Source organism: Megascapheus bottae, chromosome 4, assembly GCF_031878675.1.
Source record: "Megascapheus bottae isolate mThoBot1 chromosome 4, mThoBot2.hap1, whole genome shotgun sequence".
Taxonomy (NCBI): domain Eukaryota; kingdom Metazoa; phylum Chordata; class Mammalia; order Rodentia; family Geomyidae; genus Megascapheus; species Megascapheus bottae.
In genome coordinates this window covers 31,412,632-31,438,814 of record NC_143512.1, presented here as the reverse complement: position 1 = coordinate 31,438,814, position 26,183 = coordinate 31,412,632, and the positions used below count along the sequence as shown (strand labels likewise).

General features: G+C 36.8%; 1 protein-coding gene across 1 annotated transcript in view; it reads left to right on the top strand.

Annotated features, from left to right (window-relative positions):
• Positions 1-26,183, top strand: part of Adgrv1 (adhesion G protein-coupled receptor V1) — a 440,726-nt gene that overhangs the window by 109,695 nt on the left and 304,848 nt on the right. Inside the window, exons 49-57 of the mRNA XM_090331049.1 lie at positions 4,889-5,153; positions 5,993-6,115; positions 9,755-9,977; positions 10,492-10,696; positions 13,365-13,511; positions 15,964-16,219; positions 17,622-17,824; positions 19,948-20,124; positions 20,429-20,611. Coding sequence (XP_090187175.1) covers positions 4,889-5,153; positions 5,993-6,115; positions 9,755-9,977; positions 10,492-10,696; positions 13,365-13,511; positions 15,964-16,219; positions 17,622-17,824; positions 19,948-20,124; positions 20,429-20,611 — 1,782 coding nt within the window. The remainder of the gene's footprint in view (positions 1-4,888; positions 5,154-5,992; positions 6,116-9,754; positions 9,978-10,491; positions 10,697-13,364; positions 13,512-15,963; positions 16,220-17,621; positions 17,825-19,947; positions 20,125-20,428; positions 20,612-26,183) is intronic.

The following is a 26,183-nucleotide window of genomic DNA, read 5'->3' as shown; positions in this document are numbered from 1 at the left end:
TTTGATTCTTTTACAATGAAGTTCTACTCTGATGTTTTACAAAATATAGCCATAATTTGATTTTGGTAAAATGTAAAAGTATAGTGCAAATATTTATTGGTCATAATTAATTTTTAGATAGTAGAGTTAGAAAGACTATATTTTTATCAAGAGCCAGAGAACATTTAATTTAGAATTAATTGAGATGGAAAACATAATGGGAAAATATTACACAAGTAGACAGATGGTATTGCTAGGAACACATGACTAACATTGGCAACTGAGCACTCAGAACCACTTCGTAAACTTCATATTCCTCTACTATATTTCACTGGAATCCTAATAATGCTTACTTCATGAGTTTTCTCACTCAGAATTCCATCTAAAAAGTTTGCATCTTCTCATTCTTTTTCAATGACTTTGTTGAAATGAAAGCTATCACAAGGGAAGCTAATCATTTCCCAGCACCAAATTCAAAATACCAGTTGAAACACAGACTCCTTCTTCCTCTCCCAGTGGAGGATAGCCAGTCCTCTCACTTCCCATGCATTCCCTTTCAGTCATAAGGTTGATTTCTTCCCTCCATTGCTGGCATTTGTGTCTTTATGGAATTGTAACACTTGGCATAGGTGTTCAAGAATTGCCCTCCTCTCTGCAATTACAGTGACTTAGAGGTAGAGATTGTAAGGATTGGCACTTGATATCAAGTCAAAAAAAAATAGTGAGACTGCCAACTCAATCGCAAGCAAAGCATGGCGTTGTGTAATTTTAGGTTCTAGGGGGGATTTCAGTGGGAAGATTATAGTCTAGACTGGTTCTGGCAAAAAGTGCAAAACTCTTAAAAAATACTTAATAGAGTATTCACCCAAAGAGCAGAAGTTTAAAAAAATCAGTGCAGTGGTTTTGTAGTGTGTCTTTATACTTTATCTCACATTGATTGGCATGCACCATCACGTTATCCTCAAAGTCTAACATCTTTCCATACTGATTTTCCTTCTATTTCTCTTCTATCCTCAGTATCCATTGCCTGTCCTTCCCTTTACTAAATTAAAATCCTTCTCTCTCTTTTATTTCTCTTGAGAATTTGGCTTTCATTCAACTTTCTTTTTTGTGTCTTTAGTCACTCTGGGCAACTTTATTTGTCTGAGCACATGATGGCTTTGCTTATCAGCACTAGGTCTTCCACATTATATTCGTAGCTCTTCTTCTGTATCCCTGATATGCATAACTTCCTGTCTATTCACATGTCCACTTGAAAAAGTTTTAAGCTTGTAATTGTTCAGTTTACCTCAGTCTGAACTTTTAATTTTCTCTGTGAAATGTGTATTCTAGCTTTTGCCTTTATTTCTGGAACTACCCCCCTCTGAACTGCAATGGCACAAGAAATTGTAGGGCATATCTTTCTTGTCACTCTTATCTCAGACAGGTTAAGTTCAGACACTCCTCCCTGTTTCTGCTTCTTCACTGTAAGCCTAGGTCCATTATTGGAGCAGTCTCAGAAATAGTATTTGAATGTCTCTCTTCCTTTCAGATTCTATGTCAAGTATCTGGAGCAACTTTTTCAAATTATTGATTCATGGTTTCCCATTTTAGAGCATAATTTCTGAAGTATTTCAGATGAACTGTATGTAGGATTACCATATTTCCTCATTTGCTCACAACAGTACTAGATTATACCTATTACCCTAGTATAAGTACTTACTGTTAGCATTGCATGTTCAAAAGGGTATTTATTTGAAAGGTAAGTGAAATGGTTATCCAAATGCAAAATATTTCATCATCTAACCTTTCCAGCCTCATCATCTTTCAACATGTCCAGCTTCTTTATAGTTACTTGCTGACAGTTACCACATTTGTTTATAACACAAACTGTCTTAGAAACTGTCCTGTCATTCTTTCTAACTTGGTTTCCCTAACGGATCCATATTTTCTGCCCTGCCATTTAAGTGCCATTGTCATAAGCAGTCTCAACTTAAAATCCTATCAGCCAACCATACATACACTTATTCATAGCTACTTTGTAAAAGTAGGATCCACAAAAGAGGAGATACTGTATCCTGGCTTAGTGCTCTGCTCAGAGAGCCTAACAACTGGATGAGCATAATTTTTTGAAAAGTGACAAGGTTGTTTAAAGAAGGGTAAATTATAAACTTTCTTTGAATTGTAAATCTACAAGTATACTAAGACCTTTCATACATTGCCACCATGAAAACAAGATAATGTATTTGTTCATATTCCAATGTCAAGCTTTTGATAATAATGTAGCAGCACCACAGTTTTCTATTCAGTTCCCCACATTTTCATACTTAATACTCTCTTTTTGCCTTCCTAGATATTTACTTGACAACAATTTCTTTAATTTTAAAAGCTGTTAGCATTCAGTCTACAAAGAGGTTACTATTCTATAAGTCAGGTTCTGAGTACAGTGCATCTTGATTTATGTCACTCTTTCTGTTCTTCCTTATTTTCCCCCTCCCATTCCTACCCTCAAGTTACTTAGTCAAATTTTACCTAAGGCACATTGAATATAATGACTGCTCTTGATCACTCTTTCCTACTCCACTTATGTGGATATATTTTCCAAACAAAATCTTACTCATTTATTCTATATGTGTACACACTTGCCCCACATCCCTCCACACTCATGCACAAAGCTCATCAGTTTTTTATATTTAATTAATTAATTTTTATTGTTGGGTTAATATATAGAGGGGTTACAGTTACATTTACCAGATAGTAGGTTCATTATTTCTCACACATTGACACTCCTCATGTTTTTGTCCCCATTTTCCCCCACCCCTTTCCAATTATCTTATTTTCCCCCTTCTCTTTCATATTTCAGATAAACTAATAAACATATATACAATACACCAGGTATCAAAGTCAGATACAGTAACAATATGAGATTAACCAGATGGCAAAAAATAAAGAGAGAATAGAAACAACATAGTACATTAAGAACAACAAGCACACAAGATAAAGCTCTTGTTTTTTTTGTTTGTTTTTGTTTTAATTCTTTTTTTATTTATTTTTTTATTGTAATTAGTAAAAAGGTTACATGATATTTGCCAGATAGAAGGTGCATTTATTCACATACATTGATACCCTTTCACATGTCTTGGTACCCGTTTCCCTCCCCCCCCCACACCCCCCACCCATCTTGGTTTTCCCCCCTTCCCTATCAAATTTCAAATATCCAAATACAAATAAATTCAATATATCAGATAACAAAGTGAGATACTATACCAATATGAGATAACCAAGGGAAAGCAAAGGAGATGAGAGACAACATAGTACATTAAGGACAACAGTCATTCATTATATGGCTTTTGTTTCACTATCCTGGAGGTCCTTTCAATTAGCTTCACATTATATGTCCTTATGTATCAAGATTTTGCTCTATTGCAAATCTCTGCTAGTAGTGCCCAAGGTTTCTACTGATTATGACGAATGAGGGAAACCATTGAGCCTAAGTTCCTTTGAGTCTGGCTTACTTCACTTAATATGATTTTTTCTAAGTCTTTCCATTTCCTAACAAATGGGGCGATGTCATTCTTTCTGACAGCTGCATAGAATTCCATTGTGTACAAATACCACAACTTGTTGATCCACTCATCATCTGAGGGACATCTAGGTTGGTTCCATATCTTTGCTATGGTGAATAGTGCTGCAATGGAATAATAAAAGACCCCGTATAGCAAAAACACTTCTTAGCAGCAAGAACAGCGCTGGAGGAATTTCAATTCCAAACTTTAGACTCTATTACAGAGCTATAATTCTCAAAACAGCTTGGTACTGGCACAGGAACAGGCCTGAAGACCAATGGAATAGAACTGAGGACCCAGATATTAAACCACCTAATCTTTGACAAGGGAGCCAAAAAAATAGAATGGAAGAAAGACAGCCTCTTCAACAAGTTGTGCTGGCAGAACTGGTTAAGCACCTGCAGAAAACTAAAGCTGGATCCTTCTTTGTCACCTTGCACTAGAATTAACTCCAAATGGATCAAAGACCTGGAGGTAAAAGCTGACACACTGAAAACTCTACAGGAAGGAATAGGAGAGACACTAGGCCTCCTTGGCACAGGTCAAAACTTTCTTAATAAGGACCAAGAATCACAACAAATCAGAGAAAGGCTGGATAAGTGGGACTGCATTAAACTGCAGAGCTTTTGTATGGCAAAGGACATAGCTAGTAAACTAATCAGGAAGCCTACGGATTGGGAGAAGATCTTCACCAACCAAACAACGGACAAAGGCCTCATATCTAAAATATATCAACAACTCAAAAAATTGAATCACTCCAAAACTAACCTCCAAAGTAACAACCATCCCATTAAAAAATGGGCCAAAGACTTAAAGAGAGTCTTCTCTGAACAAGAAACAAAAATGGCCTATAGACACATGAAGAAATGCTCAACATCTCTGGTCATAAAAGAAATGCAAATCAAAACAACTCTAAGATTCCACCTTACTCCAGTTAGAATGGCCAGGATCAGGAAAACGAATGACAACAGATGCTGGAGGGGATGTGGCCAGGAGGGATCACTACTACACTGTTGGTGGGAGTGCAAACTCGTTCAACCACTATGGAAAGCAGTGTGGCAGTGCCTCAAAAGGCTAAACATAGAACTCCCTTATGACCCAGCAATTCCACTACTTGGCATTTACCCAACCACCCAGAAACAAGGACATACTAAACCCACTAGCACAACAATGTTCATTGCAGCACTATTCACCATAGCAAAGCTCTTGTTTTTATATCCTAGAGATCTTTTCATTTAGTCTCATCCTTTTTGTGAAACTATCTTCCTATGGGAATAAAAGAATCCAAGAGAGTAAGTATAGGACAGTTGTTGAATTCTCACAGAGGTGGCCTCCAGGGTTGTATGTCTGAACATGTCCTGCAGGTCTTCAAATGGAACGGAAGAAATTTTACATTTCATGAAACGCTCCCTGTCCGAGGTGTGCTGACCACGGCTTTGTTCAGCAGAAATGGCTTGGTATTCTTAGCCTTCACCCCAGCGAATGCCAGTCTGAATGCCTGGCTATTTAGGTGGTCTGGAAGCGGGTTTGTTGCCTTCCAAGAGGTGCCCATCCATGGAACAACACAAGTTGAGGCTTTGACTTCTGGTGATGATGTTTACTTGATTTTCGCCAAAAGCATCTTTGAAGGTGAGACTATAGAGATATTACCAAACTCGTGCAGAATTTATATTGTCTGTTTCATATGAAAGGCTCCTATCATTTTTGAGCATCTATAGATGGTTTCTTAGTGGATAAGTATTAATTGCCATTTATAAATGGATTTGCATGAACAAATTATACATTATACCTGTGATCTTATTCCAAACCATCATATTAAATTTATGTTAAAAATTCCAACATTTCTAATATGCAAAGTACAAATATAAATTTCTATATGAATATAGAAATTGGGATGCTATAGATTATAGTATTAATAAATAACACTTAGCAACTTATAATAAGATTGGTTTGGAATATTTTGAGTAGGAATATGCTTCCTTTTGCTTATTGCCTTCATAGACAAAATTCTCACATTTATGAAACATGAAATATTTTGTCCTATTTTTTTTTGGTTCTGTGGTTTGAACTCAGGGCCTCAAGTTTGCTGTACTTGCTTGCTCACACCTGACACTCTACCTCTTGAGTCATGTGGTCAGACTGGACTTTTGCTGAATATTTTGGAGATAGAGTTTCCCACATTTTCTGCCCAAACAATTTACTCAGCAAGTGGGATTGCAGTTGTGAAGCCCAGTGTTCATTCTTTATATACTGTTTGATCCTGGTTAATGAGAAAAAGCATATATAGTTCATGTGGAAATGCAAGCAAACTTTCAAAGTACTTCCTGCTTTGCTGTATTTTTGTTTAACAAAATGGATTCTAGGGGATATTTGTTCCCTAAATTTAATTATTTGCATTACTGCCCAATTTTGTAATTTTCTTTTTCCAACTTTTGACTTAACATTTGCTTTCTACTTTATTAATATAGAATATAAGAATTCAGTAGATATTTTCATCTGGGAGATGGGACAGTATTCCTTCAGACATTTTCAGCTCCTGGATTTTTCTCCTGTTGAAAGAATCCATTCCTTTATACCAGCCTCAGGAATAGGTAAGGAATTTTTGGCTAACCATTCCTAAAGGAAATATCGAAAGTCAGAATGATTTAATCTCATTAATTTTTACATGATGTTGTATTTATGTTAGTTTAAAATCCAGATCTTCACAATAACCCTTCCAGAAATCATAAAATTTCAAATAAATTGTATTTTTAAAATGGGTATTTTCTTTAAGAATAATAAGTGTAATCAAAAACCACAAGGAACTATTAGTGAAGGCCAAGACAGTATTTTTGTGTGTTTGCCAGAACCAAGGCTTGAATTCAGGGCCTAGACACTGCCCCTTACTTAGTTTTCATGCTCAAGGCTACTTGAGTCACCACTGTCCTCAGATCTCAGCCTCCTAAATAGCTAGGATCATTGGTGTGAACCACCAGTGCCCAGCTAGTATTTTGTCTAGAGAAAATTTATCTAGAGAAAAGTGAAGAGTGACACTATGTATAAATATATCTAGAGCAAAGTAAAAAGTGACACTATGTATAAATGTTTAAAATATGAAAATATGTATAAAGGGATGGCAAAATTTCCATTTAGTGGATTTGGAGAGGTCAGATGACTGTGAGAACTCGCTGCCCTTCTTTAGTCTCCCAATCACTTTCAAAGACTGAATGAGCAATATTTTAATCACTACGGTTTCAGAAGCAAAGTATATTAGGAAGAGTAGGAAGAGCCCATGTTATTTCTGCTATCTGGAGTCTGCAGAATTATTTTAGAGTTGGTGAGGAGTCACTTGGGTAGGGAGGGAAGGAGAGTGATGATAGGTAGAAAGCTGAGATCAGTTGGATAGGGAGCTGGTCAGGCTGCCCCTCATGTGGGAGTTCTTCGTGAAAGGACAGGGGACCTAGTCCCACCTGAGTGTTCAGGTGCCCATAGGACCAGAAAGCCAGGCTAAAGGGTCACCACAGGAGATGAATCCAGTCATGGGTTTTATATCAATACATGTTTACTATATTTTAATGAAAAACACCATGCATTTAATACTTACATGTTACCTGCTTATCATTATTATGAAGATATGAGGAATTCCTGCCTTTGAAGTCTTAATATCTGGTTGGAGGGGGAAAAAAGAAATAGTAGGTTAAGGCTTGAGACCAGTACTGTTTACTCTGTGAGCAGATAGAAGGTGTGAGAAGAAAGAATTGTGTTTAGGTTTATATCCAGGAAATATTTTGTCCAAGGGGGCATCAAAAGAGGAAGGCTGGGGAGTAATGACACTTTCAGGACACTCCTAGAAGAGAGGAGAACGGGACACAGAATTTGACTGGAGTGTCAAGGCTCTGTGCTTGGCAGATGCTCTGTCGGAGATGAATTCTGATCTAAAGAAATGTTGCATTAACATATTATTTATCTTGATTACAGGGATTACAGCAGGGATTCTACATCATTCTCGGAGACATTCAATGCACTTGGTTACTTTTGTCTCAGAGTGATTCATTTAAAATGTAATCTCAACATTTTTTATGAAAGACTTAAAATCTTCATTTTATCTATGTCAGAATTGTTTCAGAACTCTTCATTTTTATCCTATATTTTGGGGGGATATATTTTTGTCTATATAGTTTGATTTGGATTTTTTTAATTTTTAGAAGTTACAATGGTATGAAAATGTTACACATTCAGTAATAAACACTGTTTTCTTTTACCTTCACCTGGACTAGTAATTTGTAGTTCTTTTCATTTTTAATCCAGAGCTCCAACTACTACAGGCCCATAATGGTGAATTCTGAGAGTTGAGTCTGTACAGAGCACATGTAAGATAGGCAACACCAAATTATGAAATAGGCTTTTCTGTATTGGGTAGTTTTCCCTAATGGTAGCCCAATTAGCCTAAAATGAAGATGAACACATTTAAGTAAATCTAGAGTAAGATGTGATATTCAGTAGCTTAAGAATACTACATATATTTGTCCTTATATTTTCTACTTATGATAGGTTTATTGGGATGTTATGACATGATAAGGGGAGAAGCATCTCTTTGTAGATGTGAGGACCTCACATTTTTGCTCTGAATATTTATCAGTCTCCTTTCAAAGTATATATACTAGATTCAGAAGAGAGTAGAACATAGCTCTGAAGGTCAAGGTACATAATCAGTAGTGTTCAGATCTCTCTAGTTTATGATCATGGTTGAGACTGTAGATCAGTTAAGATTGAGGGATATGTAGGTCCATTTGAGTTTCTTACTTTTGAATGTTTTACAAAGCTACTTGTTAAGGAAATATCCACTTAAAGGGAAATGGGGACCAAGACATGTGAAAGGGTATCAATGTATGTGAATTAATGCACCTTCTATCTGGCAAATATCATGTAACCCTTCTATTAATTACAATAAAAATATATGAAAAAAAGAAGCTGAGACACAAGTCAAATAAAAAAGGAACAAAAAAAGAGTTGAATATATTAATACCTTCTAGATGACCTTTATCTTTAGACAACATTGAAATAAACTGTAATTATTCTTCAATTAATTGCTGTATACAAGGATGATATATAAGAGTAAGGATGTGAGATTTCCCAATATAGGCTATGGGCCAGCATATTAGAAGTAAGTGACTCATGGTTTCTGATTCTATTTGATATGGTTGTATACCAGCCTGTTTCTATGAGAGCATCTTTTTTTACTAAGTTTATTCATATTAAATGTATCAATTTTACAATTTTATTTGTGCACAATTTCCAATGCTTGTTATTCAGTCCTAAGTAAGTAGATCTTGAAACTAATGTAAATTTCTCATTTTGTGCTTTCTCTCATTTTTCCATTTAAGAATGGTATCTTTTTTCTTTATGTTTTCCCACTTCTGTCTGTTTAGTACTATATACAATATTTTAGATCATCTCACATTCCCATAGCACAGATGCATGCCACTGCTTTGAACTAGTGTACACATGATTTCCTGAAATTTGAAAAGCACTGCAAGAGTATATTCTAAGAGTTTTCTTTGTACATACCCTTGGTTCTCATTAGTTACTTTGAATAATTTCTCAAGACAAGACAATAAGAACTATACCTCTACTTAACATTCAATAAATAAATGTCAAACAATAGATACCTACTGTAGGAAAATCATTAAAAATAAATAAAATATCCATATAAATTTATTGTATATACAATACTAGATTTATTACATACTCATTAAAATTATAAAATTGAATGCTTTGGTAATGACATGCAAAACTATGATATACATATAGTATAAAATAATTAAGAACTTTTTGTATTTATTTTTTTATACCTGTGAATTATCAATTTATAAATATGACTAAAGAGGAAAAATTTCAAAATAAAATACTGACTGATGAACTTATTTATATTTTTTCACTTTGACAAAGTTATTTCTAAATTCATACTAAGATGTATACCAAATAATTCAAAATCCATTTGTTTTATTATCCTTTGGCTTTCTTTTTTCTCAGATGTAGGTACATTGTCAAACTGGACTGGTTACTTTCAGTACTCCAAAATGATCATTTTGTTCAATTGTTACGTAAATTGAATTATATTTACTTTAGAAATCAAAACAGAGCTTGGAGAATGGTAGAAGTCATGCTTTGGCACTAGTGGAGGAAGAGTGTATAGTGGCATTTCGCATTTCAATTTACTTGCCATTTTTTTTTGGTTTTCTTCCTTATAGCCCACATACTTCTAATGGGCCAAGCAGGGTCTGCCCTTTACCGTTGGAATTCAGAACTGAATCAATTCAATTTTGTTCTGGAAGCACCTTCTGCCCATGATGCAGCTTCAGTTGTGGTGAAGTCCATTAATTCAAGCAAGACTTTAATTGCTATGGCAGGACCTATGTACTCCCACATATACGAACTGGCCTACATCTCCAGTCAGTCTGACTTTATTCCCAGGTAGTTCAACCACTTTATACTAAGTATCCTTATGTTCATCTCCATTTGTCTGACATAAATTTTCTAAGTCATAGTGGCTCAGAAAAATACAAAATACTAGAGCTAAATGTAAGCCAGAAACCTGGTTATTCATATTTATACAAGCCATTATTCTACGTTTATCAGAACTATACAAAAATTAAATTGTTTGCCAGTCCTGGGGCTTGAGCTCAAGGCCGGGGCTCTCTCAAGGCTAGATCTCTACCACTTGAGCCACAGCACCACTCCTGGCTTTTTTCTGTAGATGGATACTGAGGAATTGAACCCAGGTCTTCGTGCATGCTAAACAAGTGCTCTACCACTAGGCAAAACTCCAGGCCCCCAAAGTTTAAGTTTTTTTTATTTATGACATGTTATACTTCTTGCAAAACTTTAGTGTTATTGCTTAGTATACTTAGCATTTCATGGGGAATCTACTCTGTATATAATTTTGCTTGTTGTCATTGACTTATTTTATATGTACTTCCTATGCTAGTTCAGGTGAACTGATATTTGAACCTGGTGACAAAGAAGCTACTATAGCAGTAAATATCCTGGATGATGTAATTCCAGAAGAAGAAGAAACCTTCAGAATTCAGCTTAAAAATCCCAAAGGAGGAGCAGAGATTGGCATTCATGGTTATGTGAAAATAACTATTCTGTCTAACGATGATGCCTATGGAGTTGTTGCATTTGCTCAGGTAATACTGAAGGCTCCATACATACAAGTGAAAATAACTTACTGCATTACAAATCAGCTATGACCAGCATTCAGTGAGAGAGTGATACATTGAGTGTCTTCAATCATTCTCCCTTCACTTCCTGTAGGCACACTTCCTATTGTGCTTTCTAAGGTGAAGTCTACTGACATTTGCAATGTACATTCTTAACATATTGACTCGAAGGGACAATTTACCCTTTTTTCCCCTATTGTTTTCATAGGATTGGATTCTAAATGTATTTAGCTGGTCTTACTCTTGCTTTTTTCCCAAGGGCCGTGATGAGGAAGAATGTAAATATGTTACACACTGTGTGGTGTCACACATATCATACACAAATATGTTAGTACAGGGTGGGGGTGGGATAGAGTCTGGTATCCACAATGCATTTTACAATTACAGATGTAAACTGTACATTTCGGTTTTCCTGAGAAAAGCAAGCCATGCAGATCTTCTCAACTCTCCACACCCAGACTTGGTTTTTGTTTTTGTTATTGTTTGTTTGTTTTCATTTTTACTGATGAGCAGGAAAGCCATTTATAGTGTTTTTGCTCTTATTTGCAAAATTGTTCTGACTTATTATAACTACAGCTCTGTTGTATCTTTTTCTGAAATTCTCTTCACATCAGGAGGATCTAAATTCAAATTATTTTAAACACTAAGAACATATTCCTAAAAAGGAATCACCAGAAAATCAGAAGTGGCTCTGTGGCTCCGGGGTAGGGCAGTAGCCTTGAGCTGAAGAGTCAGGGACAGTACTCAGGCCCACAGTTCAAGCCCCACAACCGACAAAAAAAAGAATTTCTTAAATATTTTCTGGTTTTGCACTGCGCTTTATTTTATGGACACTTCTCCATAGACAGCATATAAACAGAGTTGATTTTTTTTTTGCCAGTCATGGGGCTTGAAGTCAGGGCCTGACAACTGCCCTTGGACATTTTCCTCAAGGCTGGCGCTCTACCACTTGAACCTCAGCACCACTTCCAGCTTTTTTCTATGTATGTGGTGCCGAGGAATCGAACCTGGGTCTTCATGCATGCTAGGCAAGCACTCAACCACTAGGCCAAACTCCCGGCCTCCAGAGCTGATTTTTTAAGGCATTTTCTTTTATGAATACAGTATTTATATATTCTAAAATAAAAATTTCTTTTTAGGACTGTTTAATTGTCTTGAGCAAGATCTTATTACTATGTTACATCCGTGACAGCATATAAAAATATGTGGAAAGTATCACTGCATATGATTATATTAAAATTAGCTAAATTTAGCATTCTACACAGGAACTTCCATAAATTAAAAAAAAATAATTGGGGAGTCTCTTTTCAGTTTACTGTGGTAAAAAGATCTGACAAATCTTATTGAAAAGATAAAATGAAATCTTTATGTTCCCTATGTTTGTCTTCATGCCTATCACGACACCAACATTTTTTCCCTTCTTGTTCTAAAGTTTTAACTGTTGCCAAGCTTTTTGTTGTTGTTGTTGAATGCTAGTGTTCTACTCCTTGAATCACAGCTCCATGTCCAGCTTTTTGGTGGTTATTTGAAAATAAGAGTCTCATAGAGGTTCCTGCCTGGGCTGACTTTGAACCATGAGCCTCAGTCCTCAGTTTCTTGAATAACTAGGATTGCAGGTATAGTAAGCCACTGGAGCTCAGCTCAAGAGGATTTTGAGAAGGGATTGTCTAAAGGGATTGTCATCTGAGGGAAAAGTTCATTAAATGGCTGGCAAGAGCTGGGTACCACATATGTGTTATTGAAGACAAAGAAATTAGTGTGGCACAGAGGCATGCTGGGAAGCATATGTGAGAGGAAAGGAATTATGAAGTAAGGCAAAAAGGACACTCTTAACAGGCAGGAAAGGCAGGAGTTACAAAGACCGTCAGTAGAACCAGGTCAGCTTAGAAAAACATTTCAATAAATAAGAATCATAGGACAGGAAACCGTTGTAAGTGATCACAATGATACTGACATCATTGCCACTAGATGGGATGGTAGAGGCCATGTAAATCTCACTCTTACTTTACTAATAGAAGACAATGACCAAGAGGAATTGACAAGTCTTTCTAAAAGGGACAAAGGCTGCCTTGCTACTCTGACTGCATCTTTTCTATTCTAGAAACATCTTTTTTTTTTTAATGCCATGAATTCTGCTGAAAATAGTGTATGTTTGCTGAACATAAAAGTAAATGTGTGTTAATTGAACAAAATGAAAAAATGGAAGGCAAAGCAAAAAATAATCCTATAGAATTAATATTTTGTGTACGTTAGTGATATCTATTTTTCTGTAGGAGTGCACCAACACACTGGGCTCAATATTACTGTTAATTTAAAAATATTTTTATTGTCTTTATGTAGTTGTACAAAGGAGTTATCATTTTAAATAGCAGCTCATAAATACCATGTATCTTGGTCAATGTCACCCCTTTCACCATTCTTACCCATCCCTTCTGACCCACTTTTATTAATTTTTTAAGGATATGCATTGAATCTTTTGCCACTTGACAAAGTAGTTTATGTGTACAATGCATATTGATCTTGTTTAGTCATATGAAGTTTGCCAATGAATAACAATATGAAATATTGTATGAAATAAGTATTTCTTTTTCAGGTAATTTCAAGTAATCCCTTTTGTCTTCCTTGCATTTTTCAGAATTCGTTATATAAGCAAGTGGAAGAATTGGAACAAGATAGCTTAGTAACCTTGAATGTTGAGCGCTTAAAAGGAACATATGGCCGCATAACTGTAGCGTGGGAAGCAGATGGAAGTATTAATGATATATTTCCCACCTCTGGAGTGGTATGTAATCTTCAACAAATTATAGGTGACACTGCTACACAGTGGGTACTATTTATTCATGGGACCAAATCCTACTTTATGGATGAAATGTTTGAATGTGACCATATCAACTTTGGCTTCCTATTAATCACCACAGACACATAGAGAGGAATGCAAATTGAGGTTAGTGTCATTGTGACTTTTTTTTCTACAGCATAAAAATTATACATGAAAAAGAATGCTTCATTTAAATGGAATAGAGGCATTGGGCAGATTTTGAGTCCAAATGTTGTAAAATTAAACCAATCAAACAAGGGATGAGTGTTGAGATTAGGAATAATGGAATTAGTAGTCAGGGAACAAGTCTATGTGAGCTAGCTGAAATGGAAAAGTAGCTCCAAGTTATGGAGTGGTTTAGGTTAGATTTCCTGCAAATAACCTAAGAGATTGGGAGTTCTGGGTAGAAGGTTTGTTCAAGAAGTATTTATAAATACATGAGGAAGACTAGAAAATTCAGTCAGATGCTATTGTAATGTATTGATGATGACATGAAGCAACCTTTCATCAGGTGTCTTTTGAAGTGTAGCTCTGAGGTGCAGGTATTTCCATATTAACAGTTATTCAATACTTCAAGGTAGGGCAGAATCTGTTCACAGTGAGGAACCCAAAAGTGACTGTTCCAAGCAGCTAATGGATGAGTGTATCAGCCCCAAGGAAAGATGAGGGTAAAGGATTACATTATCTAACCTGGAAGGGTGGAATAATGATGTAAGAAGGCAATAAGAATGGCCAGTTAAGTACATGTCTTGCTAAGAAAGTTCATGAAGCTATTTGTGTTTGTTTGGCTCATTGGCTTGCCTTGGTTTTGGTAGGTTAGTGTGTTTTGCACAAATGCTTCTTTAAAGGAACTCTCAAAAAATAAAGACAATTGGATTTGAAAATCAGTTTCAAAGCCAATTGTAAGGTTCTTCTATCAGTTCAAAGATGAACGTTTCTATTGTATTGAGTATGCTGTAGCAAATTCTATTGCATTTAATCTTAATTTTATGCATAGTATAGAACAATGTTGTATTTCTCATGTTGTATATATTCTGATTCATTCCCAAATTAGTTTATTATTTAAATTATTCAATCTCTGCCACTTTAATTGTAGACTATATTCTGAAAGAATTTGTGTGGAGTCAATAATATTTTCTGTGAAATGACAGAGGAAATACTTCTTTCTCATTCAGAACAAATGTGCTGAAAAATATTAAACATATCATAGGAAGCAAAAGACAATATGCACTTAAATCAGCTTGGCTGTGTTCAAATAAAAGTTCATTCATCACAAATGCAATTGAGGCTTAGGGCACTGCTTAAGTAGGAGGACACTGGGTCCCTGAGTTCAAATCTCAGTCTCCCCCCCCCTTAAAAAATAAGTGAAAAAACAAAGCTACTTATTTATATGGCTTACCTCTAATCCCAAGTGTATGAGAGGCATAGATGTGAGAGGATTGAAATCTGTGAATAGCTCCAGATGACATCATGTGACCCAATCTGAAAAAGTAACAAAAACACAAGACATGGAGGCTTGACTCAAGTGGTATAGTACACGCCTAACAAGATGAGACCCTGAATTCAAATCTCAGTGCCACAAAAAAATTAAAAATAAATTTAACCAATGGGCAACAGTTTTATGATTCCTGATCTTACGGACAAAGCTCTGTGGTGTATTCCCACCAGTGTCCTTCTGGTGGGGAGCAATGATGTGGATAGAGGTAGAGGTACCAGTCTTCCATGCTAGTTTGAGAAAATAATTTGTAGACACATTGCTTCAGAACAAGGATCTTAGATGCTTTTAACAATGTGGATTTATATCTGTAGTGAATGGACACAGGAAAGAAAGAAAGGATATGCTGTGATTTATATCTCCCCCTGGCTTTTTCTCTTTACCTCTATTTTGGTTGAGTTACTGATAACTGATAAATTTATTGGTAAATCAGTTTTTGCCAGAGTTTTGCAGACAAAAAAATGTTTAAGCTTGTAAGGAATTATCTTTTAATTTAGTAGAACTTTACAAGTTACTTGAATGCTTAACTTCTTGGAAAGACTTTCTACTCAGTGGGTTCTGAATTATGATAATTTAGCTGCATGTCTTATTAACTAAAGTCTCAGAAAAGGTTTTTTTTCCCCCTAGTAATCATTTTACTTTTACTATGGTAGGCATTTACTTTATTTGTACAACTACATTACATTGGTTAACTATCTTGTTATTTTCATTGTATCCATAATAAAATAAAATCAGTGAGCGGGAGAGAGAGAGATATAGAAGATGACCTAGATCAAGATGCATTGTACACACAAATTAACTTGTTGAATTGGAATCCTTTTGTTCACCTACTTACAGATAATAATTTTTAGAAGAACTTAGGTCATTCATATTTTTACTGAACAAGTAACATTAAAAGAAATTCTCTTGCATTTTTTTTAGATTTCATTTACTGAAGGACAGATGCTATCCACAGTCACTCTGACTGTTCTTGCTGATGATCTTCCAGAATTATCAGAAGTTGTGACTGTCACACTCACGGGCGTGACCACAGAAGGGGTTGAGGACCAGTCAAGAGGTGCTTCAATTGATCAGAACAGAAAGAAGTCTGTGATCACCACCCTTCCCAGCGACTCCCCCCACGGGGTGGTGGGCTGGCATACTAACTCACTGTTCACTAGAGTAACAGAGCCTAAAGGTAAATTCTGCTGTGTATCTATTTTAGGCATTAGTTAGAACTTCCTGTAGTTAATTTACTTCTAATATTTTAAGGATTGACAGTTTCTCTTTTTATGTAAATTTTTCAGTTTGACAGGTCAGATAGTCCTTTGACTTGATCATTACAAAATCTTGAATCATTGGCTCACTTACCAATCAGGCTTTAATTTCTAGACACATGCTATCATAATAAAGATGTGAATAATTCAAAGAGAGTGTAGTAGAGATGTTTGCTTTTTTCTTTCTCTTTTAAATCATTTCTTTTTTGTGTTCTCATTCCTTACTTAAATTTCTCTTTCTGTATATTTCCAATAGTTGTAGAGAATTGTATAGGGAAGAATAAGCAGCACCATTTAACCTAAAGCATTGGACTAATTTTATCCTGTATAGTAAAGAGTGAACATTCTCTATTGCCCTTGATTGCTGAACTCATTACCTAGATAATTGTTCATATGGATTGTTGAGCAAGAATAGTTTTCTTAGACAAAGGTCAATTGACTTATTTAAATTAAAAGTTGAATTTAGAATATTCCACTTGAAGTTTTAAATTTATTTTTAGGTAATACATAGAATATCATTCTGTCTAATTCATTTTACTCAGAATGCTGAGGGAAGAAGCATGTGGTTACAACTCTGGACCTTCATAAATATCCATCTGTATGGGAAAATGAAAAATAGAGTTACAACAGAATGATCTCTATGTTTTCTCATTCAGTAAACATTTTTGAAGCTCATGTAATTGTGAACTTTACTGTGAGCTTTTGAAGCTAAGATGATATTTAATTTTTAGAAACTCCATAGACCAATGGTGGATACTAACTGGCATTTTATATTTTATTCTTTATAATGACAATTTAATCCATTACAAGATTTTAATTCTTTATCAATCATTAAATATTTTTAAGTTATAAAAAGTGAAGTAAACAATAGGTGTTACAAACCACTTTTCACACTGTAATAGACATCTCACTAGAGGGACAAAAATCCCTCTTCTAATAATTAGTCATTAAGTGGTTATTCGATATATTTAGCAAGTCATTTTCAAGGAATCTTCTGAGCAGGTTTAACCTTCATATGAGCACTTGCTGAGACTTGCTGTACTTCTCTTGAAGTGTGTGGTGTGCACAGCCGACCTACTGCATGGTAGAATCAGCAGGGACGGGTAGAATGAGATCAGTGCTACAATGTGGTTTTCAGCACAGGGTGGGAGAGAAAGACGGCAAAGCACAGAAGACCCGGGGGAGAATATATATGTTTTGCTTTACCTCTCTGCCTTAACAGTCTAAAATGATAATACAAATACTTTGCCATGAGTGAGAGTTTGCAGCATCCCTGACAGACAATAGAAAAGCATACTTACTTAAGGCACGCTTATCTCATAGAGAATATCACCGTGCTTCAGTTACGAGTTGTTCGAGATAGAGGTCTCCTTGGGGATATTGCTATTCACCTGTTGGCTACACCCAACTTCTTATTGCACACCAATCATCAAGCTACGGAGAATGAGGATTATGTATTGCAAGAGACCATAATAATAATGAAAGAAAATATGAAAGAAACCCATGCCAGTGTTGCCATTTTGCCAGTAAGTACAGATTACACAAAGTGTGGTGCCAAAGAAAATGGCTATTAAATTTAAAATATGATGTTCTTATGGGTAAAGGTATTTCATAAAACAAGTCTCTTATTTAAACAGGATTCTTTAAAATATGAAATTATATATTTCATATCCAACTTAATAGTTAATAAGAATAGGTTAATAAGATTGGATGGTAAAAGTACAAATGCATTACTTATGTTTATTGATGAAATGGGACAATTTGAACGAACTTCAAATTGTTGAATTTGTATTGATCGCATCTCTGATTGATTGACATAGTTACATTGTTTAGTTGCTATAAACTAGGAAATGAATGAAATGCTTCAATCAATATAGTTATTTTTATTGTTTGGTAGAAAAACATTTTCACTTAATGATAAAATTATTGGAATCAAGCTTATTATTTAGATGGTTTATGTTGGAATATGATGTTTTTCTATCTACATCTACCTCCATGTGTGTGTACATAGACATATGCATGTGTATTTATGTATACATATACATAAACCTACAATTATATGTATACACAGATAAAAATTAGAGAAGCAGAAGATAATATGTTCATTTATCTTTAAGGTTACACAAGAATTGAAAGTGTTACAATGGAATTCTATTCTGCTGTCAGAAAGAATGACATCGCCTCATTTGTTAGGAAAGACAGAAAAAATCACATTAAGTGAAGTAAGCCAGACACAAAGGAACATAGGCTCAATAGTTTCCCTCATTTGTTATAATGAGTAGAAACCTTGGGCTCTCCTAGCAGAGATTTGCAATAGAGCAAAACCTAGATACATAAGGCCATACAGTATGACGCTAAATGAAAGGACCTCTAGGATATAGAAACAAAAGCCATATAATGAGTGATTGTTGTCCTTAATGTACTATGTTATCTCTCATCTCTTTTGCTGTCCCTTGGTTATCTCATATTGTTACATTATCTCACTTTGTTATGTGATATATTGGATATATTTGTATTTGGTTATTTGAAATTGGACAGGGAAGAGGGAAAACGAGATGAGTGGTGGGGGTGGGGGGGAGGGAAATGGGCACCAAGATATGAGAAAGGGCATCAATGTATGGGAATTAATGCACCTTCTATCTGGCGAATATAATGTAACTCTTCTATTAATTACAATAAAAATATATAAAAAAGAAAAGGGGAAAAAGAATTGAAAGTGTTAATAATGTCTTAGTCTTATTGTGTGTATTATGTAATAATCAGGACTAAATAGGTAGCTCATGGATAGAATGCTAGCCTACATGGATAAAATTCTAGGCCCTTGCACTTCCTCCCAAATACTGTGATTATACACAATGGAGTATAATATCACTATTATGTACTAGAAACATGAATTATAAAGTAAATATAACATTTCATAATAGTCCTAGTGTTCTTACTACGATCTTTGTCATAGTATGTACCACTGTCTTTTAGAGAGGACTTCTGGGAAGGATATAGGCTTAGTAAATAGAAAGGAAGCCACTTTTCTTTCTCATGTTTTCTTTTTACATTTTGAAATGTTTGTTATCTATTCAAAGATGAAGTAAAAAAATAACTGAAGTGTAAGATTACATCTAGATAACAAATTTAGAGCTTTCACTTTTAAGAAAGTGGGGTGTGGGATTGTGGCTTAGTGAAAGCATGCACAAAACCCTGGGTTTGATTCCTCAGTACTACATACACTGAAAAAGCCAGAAGTGCCTTGTGGCTCAAGTGGTTGGTAGAGTGCTAACCTTGAGCACAGTAGGGGCCAGGGACAGTGCCCAGGCCTTGAGGTTAAGCCTCGGGATTGGCATATATGTATATATATGTATATATATGTATCTGCATATGAAAATATGATGAGGAATCTTTATGTATGATAGTAGTCTCCACCCCAGTAGATGCTGTTATTTACACATGGAAAAATATTGGGATTCTTTCAGAAATTAAATAACCTCCAAACACCTGCCTGACATGGTGGTGTACCTGTAGTCCCATTAGGCTGAGGTGGCAGGATCCCTAATGCCCACTTTGATGCCAGCGTGAGCAGAACAGACAGGTACTATATCAACAACAACAACAACAACAACCACATAGGAATCATCACCTTTCTCCTCCTTTCCAGGATGATACTCCTGAGTTGGAAGAAGGATTTATCATTACCATAACTGCAGTGAGTCTGGTGACCTCCGACCTGTCTGGAGAGCAGCCTCATGTGCGGAACCCTCGCATGGAAATAGCTGAGATACTGATTGAAGAGAATGATGATCCTAGAGGAATTTTAAAGTTTCATGTTAACAGAGTGAGATGAACATTTACATATTTATAGTAATGTGACTTATCCGGAAGTCTATTTTTTTTCAAAATAATGAAATCTGAAATGAAATCTGTATTATTAGCTAGTTCTTAGTTTTCTTTGAAGTAGACCATCTTTAGTCAATGTGATAGGGACATTAGAAAGACTGATCGTGCATTTCTACCTGACTATTGCTTTCTGATTAGAAGATAGAACATGAAACCTACAAGTGGGAACAAGAAAGTTAGGTTGTGGCGTTGTGAGGAGTTACACTTTTGTCTCACCTCTCGACTTTAACTCTTTATTGCAGGATAGTGATGGCGTTATCACTGCCTATGAAGAGCCTCCTCCCTTCAATATTCTCCAGGTTCCTGTGGTCCGGCTGGCAGGTAGCTATGGGAAACTGTATGTTTACTGGGAAGCAACACCCGACAGTGCCAATCTGGAAGACTTTAAGCCATCTCGGGGGACTCTTGAATTTGCAGAAGGACAAGTAAGTTTACCAGGAGTGTATTATTAGTATTTGGGGTAGATGCCTCTACCATACGAATGTGCATATTTCTTTGTCAGGTCAAACGTAAGTATTATTAATGAATGTAATGGATGTAACAAAAGAATGTTTAGAGGTGAGAATCTTACCTTTTCTCTGAATTTCCTTACCTGATTACTTTTAAGATGGAGGTTATAAAGTAGGATACACAAACAAATGAACATAAACATACATACATACATATGTATGTACATATATACATGCATGCTTACATATATACACATAAAACCTTCCTGTGAATTAAACTATTTCTATAGCATTTTGTTACTTTTATTGTGGTTATTTCTTAGTATTAATAATTATGGATATTTTAAATTTCAAATTTGTAGTTCAAGTGTTAATCCCTAAAAATATTCTTTATAATTTAAGAATACACTCAAGTAATAGAAAATGAGCTTTAAAAATATGTCCAAACATTAGAAAATAATCTAAGTTTAGAAGTAATAATCTAAAAGATTACAAGATTTTCTCCAAGAATTGCAAATTTTGTGAACTAGGCATCATAGGTTTGTTGTTGTTTTGTACATGTCTTGGCACTTGAACTTAGGGCTGGGCACTGTCCCTGAATGTTTTTCACTCAAAGCTAGTACAAGAACACTTGAAACACACTTATGGTTCTGGCTTTTTGGGAAGTAGTTAATTTTAAATAAGAGTTTCGTGAACTTTTCTTCACAAACTTGCTTCAAACTACGATCTTAGATTTTAGTCTAAATAGCTAGGATTACAGACACAAGCCACTGGCACCCAGCTATAAGCTGTTTTATTAAACTTTTATTAGTAAATGGAAGAAACATGTAAGCAGTCATAAAAATGTTAGTAACTCCAACTAGTATACTGAATTTATAGATAGCCTGAGTTTTGTCTAGACAAATTTATGTAGTAGGAATCAATTTATTAATTACCCTGGCAGGAGAGTAAATGCTGCTTAATGATAAGCATCCAGGTTTCCTGCCCATATATCTACTATTGTTTATATTTTTAAATCAAGATTAAAACTTTATTTTGATTTTTGAAAAATATCCTACCAGCAGTAGGGCAAGTAAATGAGATATTATTATATTAAAAGAAGAAATGTTGTTTTTTAAAATATATTTTTATTGTAATTAATAAAAGGGTTACATCATATTCTCCAGATAGAAGGTGCATTACTTCACATACATTGATACCCTTTCTCATGTCTTGGTCCCCATTTCCCTCCCCCTACCCCCACCCCTCATCTTGTTTTCCCCCCTTCCCTATCTAATTTCAAATAACCAAATACGCATATATCCAATATATCAGATAACAAAGTGAAATACTGTATTTTGATCTATGTATGGTTTCAGTGTAAGTAAAGTGTGCTTGATGAAGTTTGGAGCTCCGGGATTGGGTGTGTAAATATTTAGGATCGTTATGTCTTCCTGGAGGAAAGATCCCTTTAGTAGTATGTAGTAACCTTCTTTGTCTTTTCTTACTAATTTTGGTTTGAAGTCTATTTTATCTGATATGAGGATGGCAACTCCAGCCTGTTTATGGGGGCCGTTAGCTTGATAGTTTATTCCAACCTCTCACTTTCAAAAGATGCTTGTTTTTTTGGGTAAGATGTGTCTCTTGAAGACAGCAGAATGATGGCTCTTGCTTTTTGATCCAACTAGACAGCCTATGCCGTTTAATTGGAGAGTTGAGTCCATTGATATTGAGAGTTAGGATTGAGAGATATTTATTAGGTCCTACCATTTTTAAAAGCTTTTATTTGGGCCTGTGTCTTGACAGTTCTTGTGGTCTTTAGATGGTATGCTGTTTAGGTGCCATTTCTTTCCCTATATTGCATTTATTTTGGTTTTCTATGTATAGAACATCTTGCAGAATTCTCTGTAGTGTTGGTTTTGTTGCGACATATTGTTGCAGCTTTTCCCTGGAATGGAATGTTTTTATTGTTCCCTCAGTTATGAATGAGAGCTTAGCTGGGTACAGTATTCTTGGTTGGTAGTTATTTGACTTAAGGGCATGACATATATGCTTCCAGTCACTTCTTGCTTGCATGGTCTCTGCTGAGTAATCTGGGGTTATTCTGATTGGTTTTCCTTTATAGGTTACTGAACCCTTTTCCCTGGCTGCCTTTAGGATCCTTTTTTTGGTTTCTATTGATCCAGTTCGGATTACGATGTGGCGGTGAGATGTTCTTTTCTGGTCAGGTCTGTTTGGGGTTCTAAAAGCTTCTTGTATCTGGATGGGTCTGCCCTTCTGGATATTTGGGAAATTCTCTGAGATGATTCCCTGAAGTATATTTCCAATACCATTGACCTCTTTCTCCAGACCCTCCTCAATACCAATTAGCCTTAAATTAGGCTTCCTAATTGTATCTTGGACCTCCTGAAGCGCTCTCTCATTTTTCCTAGATTTGGATTGACTCATTTTCTGTTCTTTCTCTATAATAACTAAATTATCTTCAGCCCCGGAAATTCTCTCCTCTGCATTGTCTAACCTGCTATCAAAGCTATCTACTTTATTTTTCATCTCCCTTGCTACTAATTGCTCATTTTTGATGCCTTGCATCTCTTCTTTTAGATGATGTATGGATTTCTTTAGCTCCTTGATTTCCATTTGAGTGGTTAGCTCAGTAGCTTTATTTTCTTTGAACATTTGCTGGAGTTCGGTCACCTTTTTATTTGTGGATTCTATGAATTCATCCATCTTTCTTTGAACAGCCTTTATTATGGCTTCCTTTATGGCTTCTTTTTTTTCACTTATCACCTTGTTTATGGTTCAGCTATGGCTTCCTCCCTTATCTCTTTCATTATATTTTCACATTTTTCATTAATGATGTTTATCAATTGCATTTGTTCAGCACTTTGAAGACTCTCCTCTAGGTTTGCCAGTGACTGTTCCATTAGCTGTTTACATTGGGTGGGGGAGGTGGGAGATGTTGTTCCTTGATTTGACATTTTTCTTGACTTTCTTGTTCTGCCCATTTGATGATGGGAGCAAGATTAATACTAAACACGATTATAGTTTTTCAAATATAACCAACCTAGACCTCTGTAGCTGGCAGACTCTAGATGTTCACAAGTTTTGATTGGTGTTATCACTCTCTTTTTGTGTAGTTACCGACTAGTCTAATTATTCACTGATAAGCGATTTATATCCAAAACAATAAGCCTCTCAATCTAATCTCTATTGTCTTTAAGTCCCTCTGAGCCTAGAGAATAATTAAACACCTAGATCTACAATGTTGCTCAACAGCCATCAAGTGTAGATCCATGCAGTATAAGGGTTGAAAGAGGAGCAGAGGTTCAGAGATAGAAAAATAGAATGAGAGAGGTCAGGGGGTAAGTAGGTAGAGTATTTGAGTACAAAGTTTGGAAAGTATTAGAATAAAACTTATGTGTTGCTGCGCGACTAGCTCTTAGCCCAACCAGTGGCCTCACAGTGGACCATGGGATGGATCTGCGAGCTTCTGTCTGAGCGCGGTTGGGGGACGTTTTCCTGTGCTGCTTGCAGGGGCGGCCCCAAGCCAAGAGTCTGGGGATTGAGAGTTTCAGGAGCTCTCAGCAGGACCAGCAGGAGGCCCCTCTGTTCCCAGGGGCGGGGCCCAGCTGGGGACGTGGGCTCCAAGGGCGGGCCTTGCCTTTTTGATTCTCAGAAGGGGAGCTTGGCTGCTGGTTGGCCCTTCAGATCCCTGCTGTGTTTCCACTGCTTTGTCAGAGTCTGTGACTGTGGGGGGCCCCTCAGTGCTGTCTTGCTCAGGATTCCTAGCTGGAGGATGCCCTGCTCGAGATTTGAGGGGGGGCAGATGCTGGCTCCTATTTACCCGCACCCCCTACCCACTGTTGTAAGGCAGGGTCCCAGCACCCTCCACTCTCCAGATCCAGTGGCCTGGGTGAGGAGCCTGGTGGGCGGGTGGGAGCTGGGACAGCTCTGCCTCCCCTGTGGGGTGCTGAGTCTTAGGGTCCGCCCGCTTGTCAGTCTCCAGTCAGAGGGCTGGGGGTTGAGCCCGTTGGGTGGGTGGGAGTTGGGACAGCCCCCCCTCCCTTGGTGGGGTGCTGGGTCTTAGGTAGCCCACCTGTCAATCTCCAGTCAATGGCCTGAGGGAGGGGGCTGTTGAGGGGAGGGACAGGATTCTAAATTCCTTGCCCCCCTGCTCCCGCCAGTCTTTCTTGGGCGGGGTGTTGGGGTCTGAGTTAAGTTCTATTGCTTGGCACCCGCTCCGCTTTCCCGATGTGTTTGGGGATGCGCTGTATTACTCACGCCTCTGCGTCAGTCTGCGGGTGCTCCACGGTGGTGGGGAGTCTTTCACTCCCCTTGGGTCTCCGCCGCTGCCTGTGTTCTGCGTCTGGGTTCCGCTGCTTGCTGTTCTGGTTCCGCGTCTGGGTTCGGCTGCTTCCACCGTTCGCTGGCCCGGTTCTGTGCTGGTTTCTGCAGCCGTTGGGCTCCCAGCCTGGCGCCCTCCATTGCCGCCGCTTTTCGTGGATTAGAGCCGGTGCCCGCCCCTGCTTTCCCCGCGTGGAGCCGGTGCCTGCTCAAGCCGCTTTTTGCGGCTTGGTCCGGCGCGGCTTTCAGCGGCTTTGGGCGAGAGGTGGGGGAGGGGTCCTCGCGTTCCGAATTCTTTGAGAAAGTTGGATGTGAGCTTTATCTGGATTTCTTTTCCGGTTTGAGTCCTTCTCCGTTGCTTTTTGAGTTTGCTGCTGTGGATTTCTTTAGATAGTTGGCTCGTGGGACTTCCTGGTTCTCTCTTTTTTTCAGAGAAAGCTAGGCAGCGTCCCTATTGTCTCGGCGCCATCTTCCTTTTTTTTTTCCCCCATCATCCAGTCTTACATCAACACTTTCCTGCGATCAAAATGTTCAAATCCTGTCATTTACTGACATCCTTTGGCCTCATAGTTCTTAAAGTCCCCATTCTGTGGGGAAAATATTCTGTACCCTATAAAAATAAATTTGAAGCGCCAACATTGTAATAAGCTTCCATTTTTGTATTTGACTTTTTTCAGATTTTGGTTTGAGTATCATTTTCAGATTTTTGCTTTTCCCTCTTGAAGGTTTTAGGTTAGATTCAGTAGGAAAAAAAAACGCTACATATTTATTTACTGATAGATGTCTATGTCCAGGTACTAATTTACTTGTGGTATATAGGAAGAGATAAAAATCTGATTTAGAGCTAGTGAGATCATAAGCTGGATCAAGTTTTATTTATAAATTAAAAAAACGTGTGTTATCTTTAAGTGATTTTGTAAGGAAGCATTTAACAAAGCTTTCTATGAATGCAGTGCATTTGATCAGCGTCCCCGCTCTCAGCATTCTCACCCACCCATCCCAACTTACCCCTTCCCTCAATTCTTCTTAATTTTGTAGGATACATATTGAAACTTTGACTATTGTCCTCCCATTCTCCTTTCTCTAATCTTTCCCCCTCACCCATATTTCACCCCCTTTAAGTACCAGTTTACTATAGATCCTGAGAAGTGAACTCCATCCCGATTGTAAACATCTAAGAACAGAAAACTTAGTATTTCTTTCTGCATTTTTATCATAAGGACAA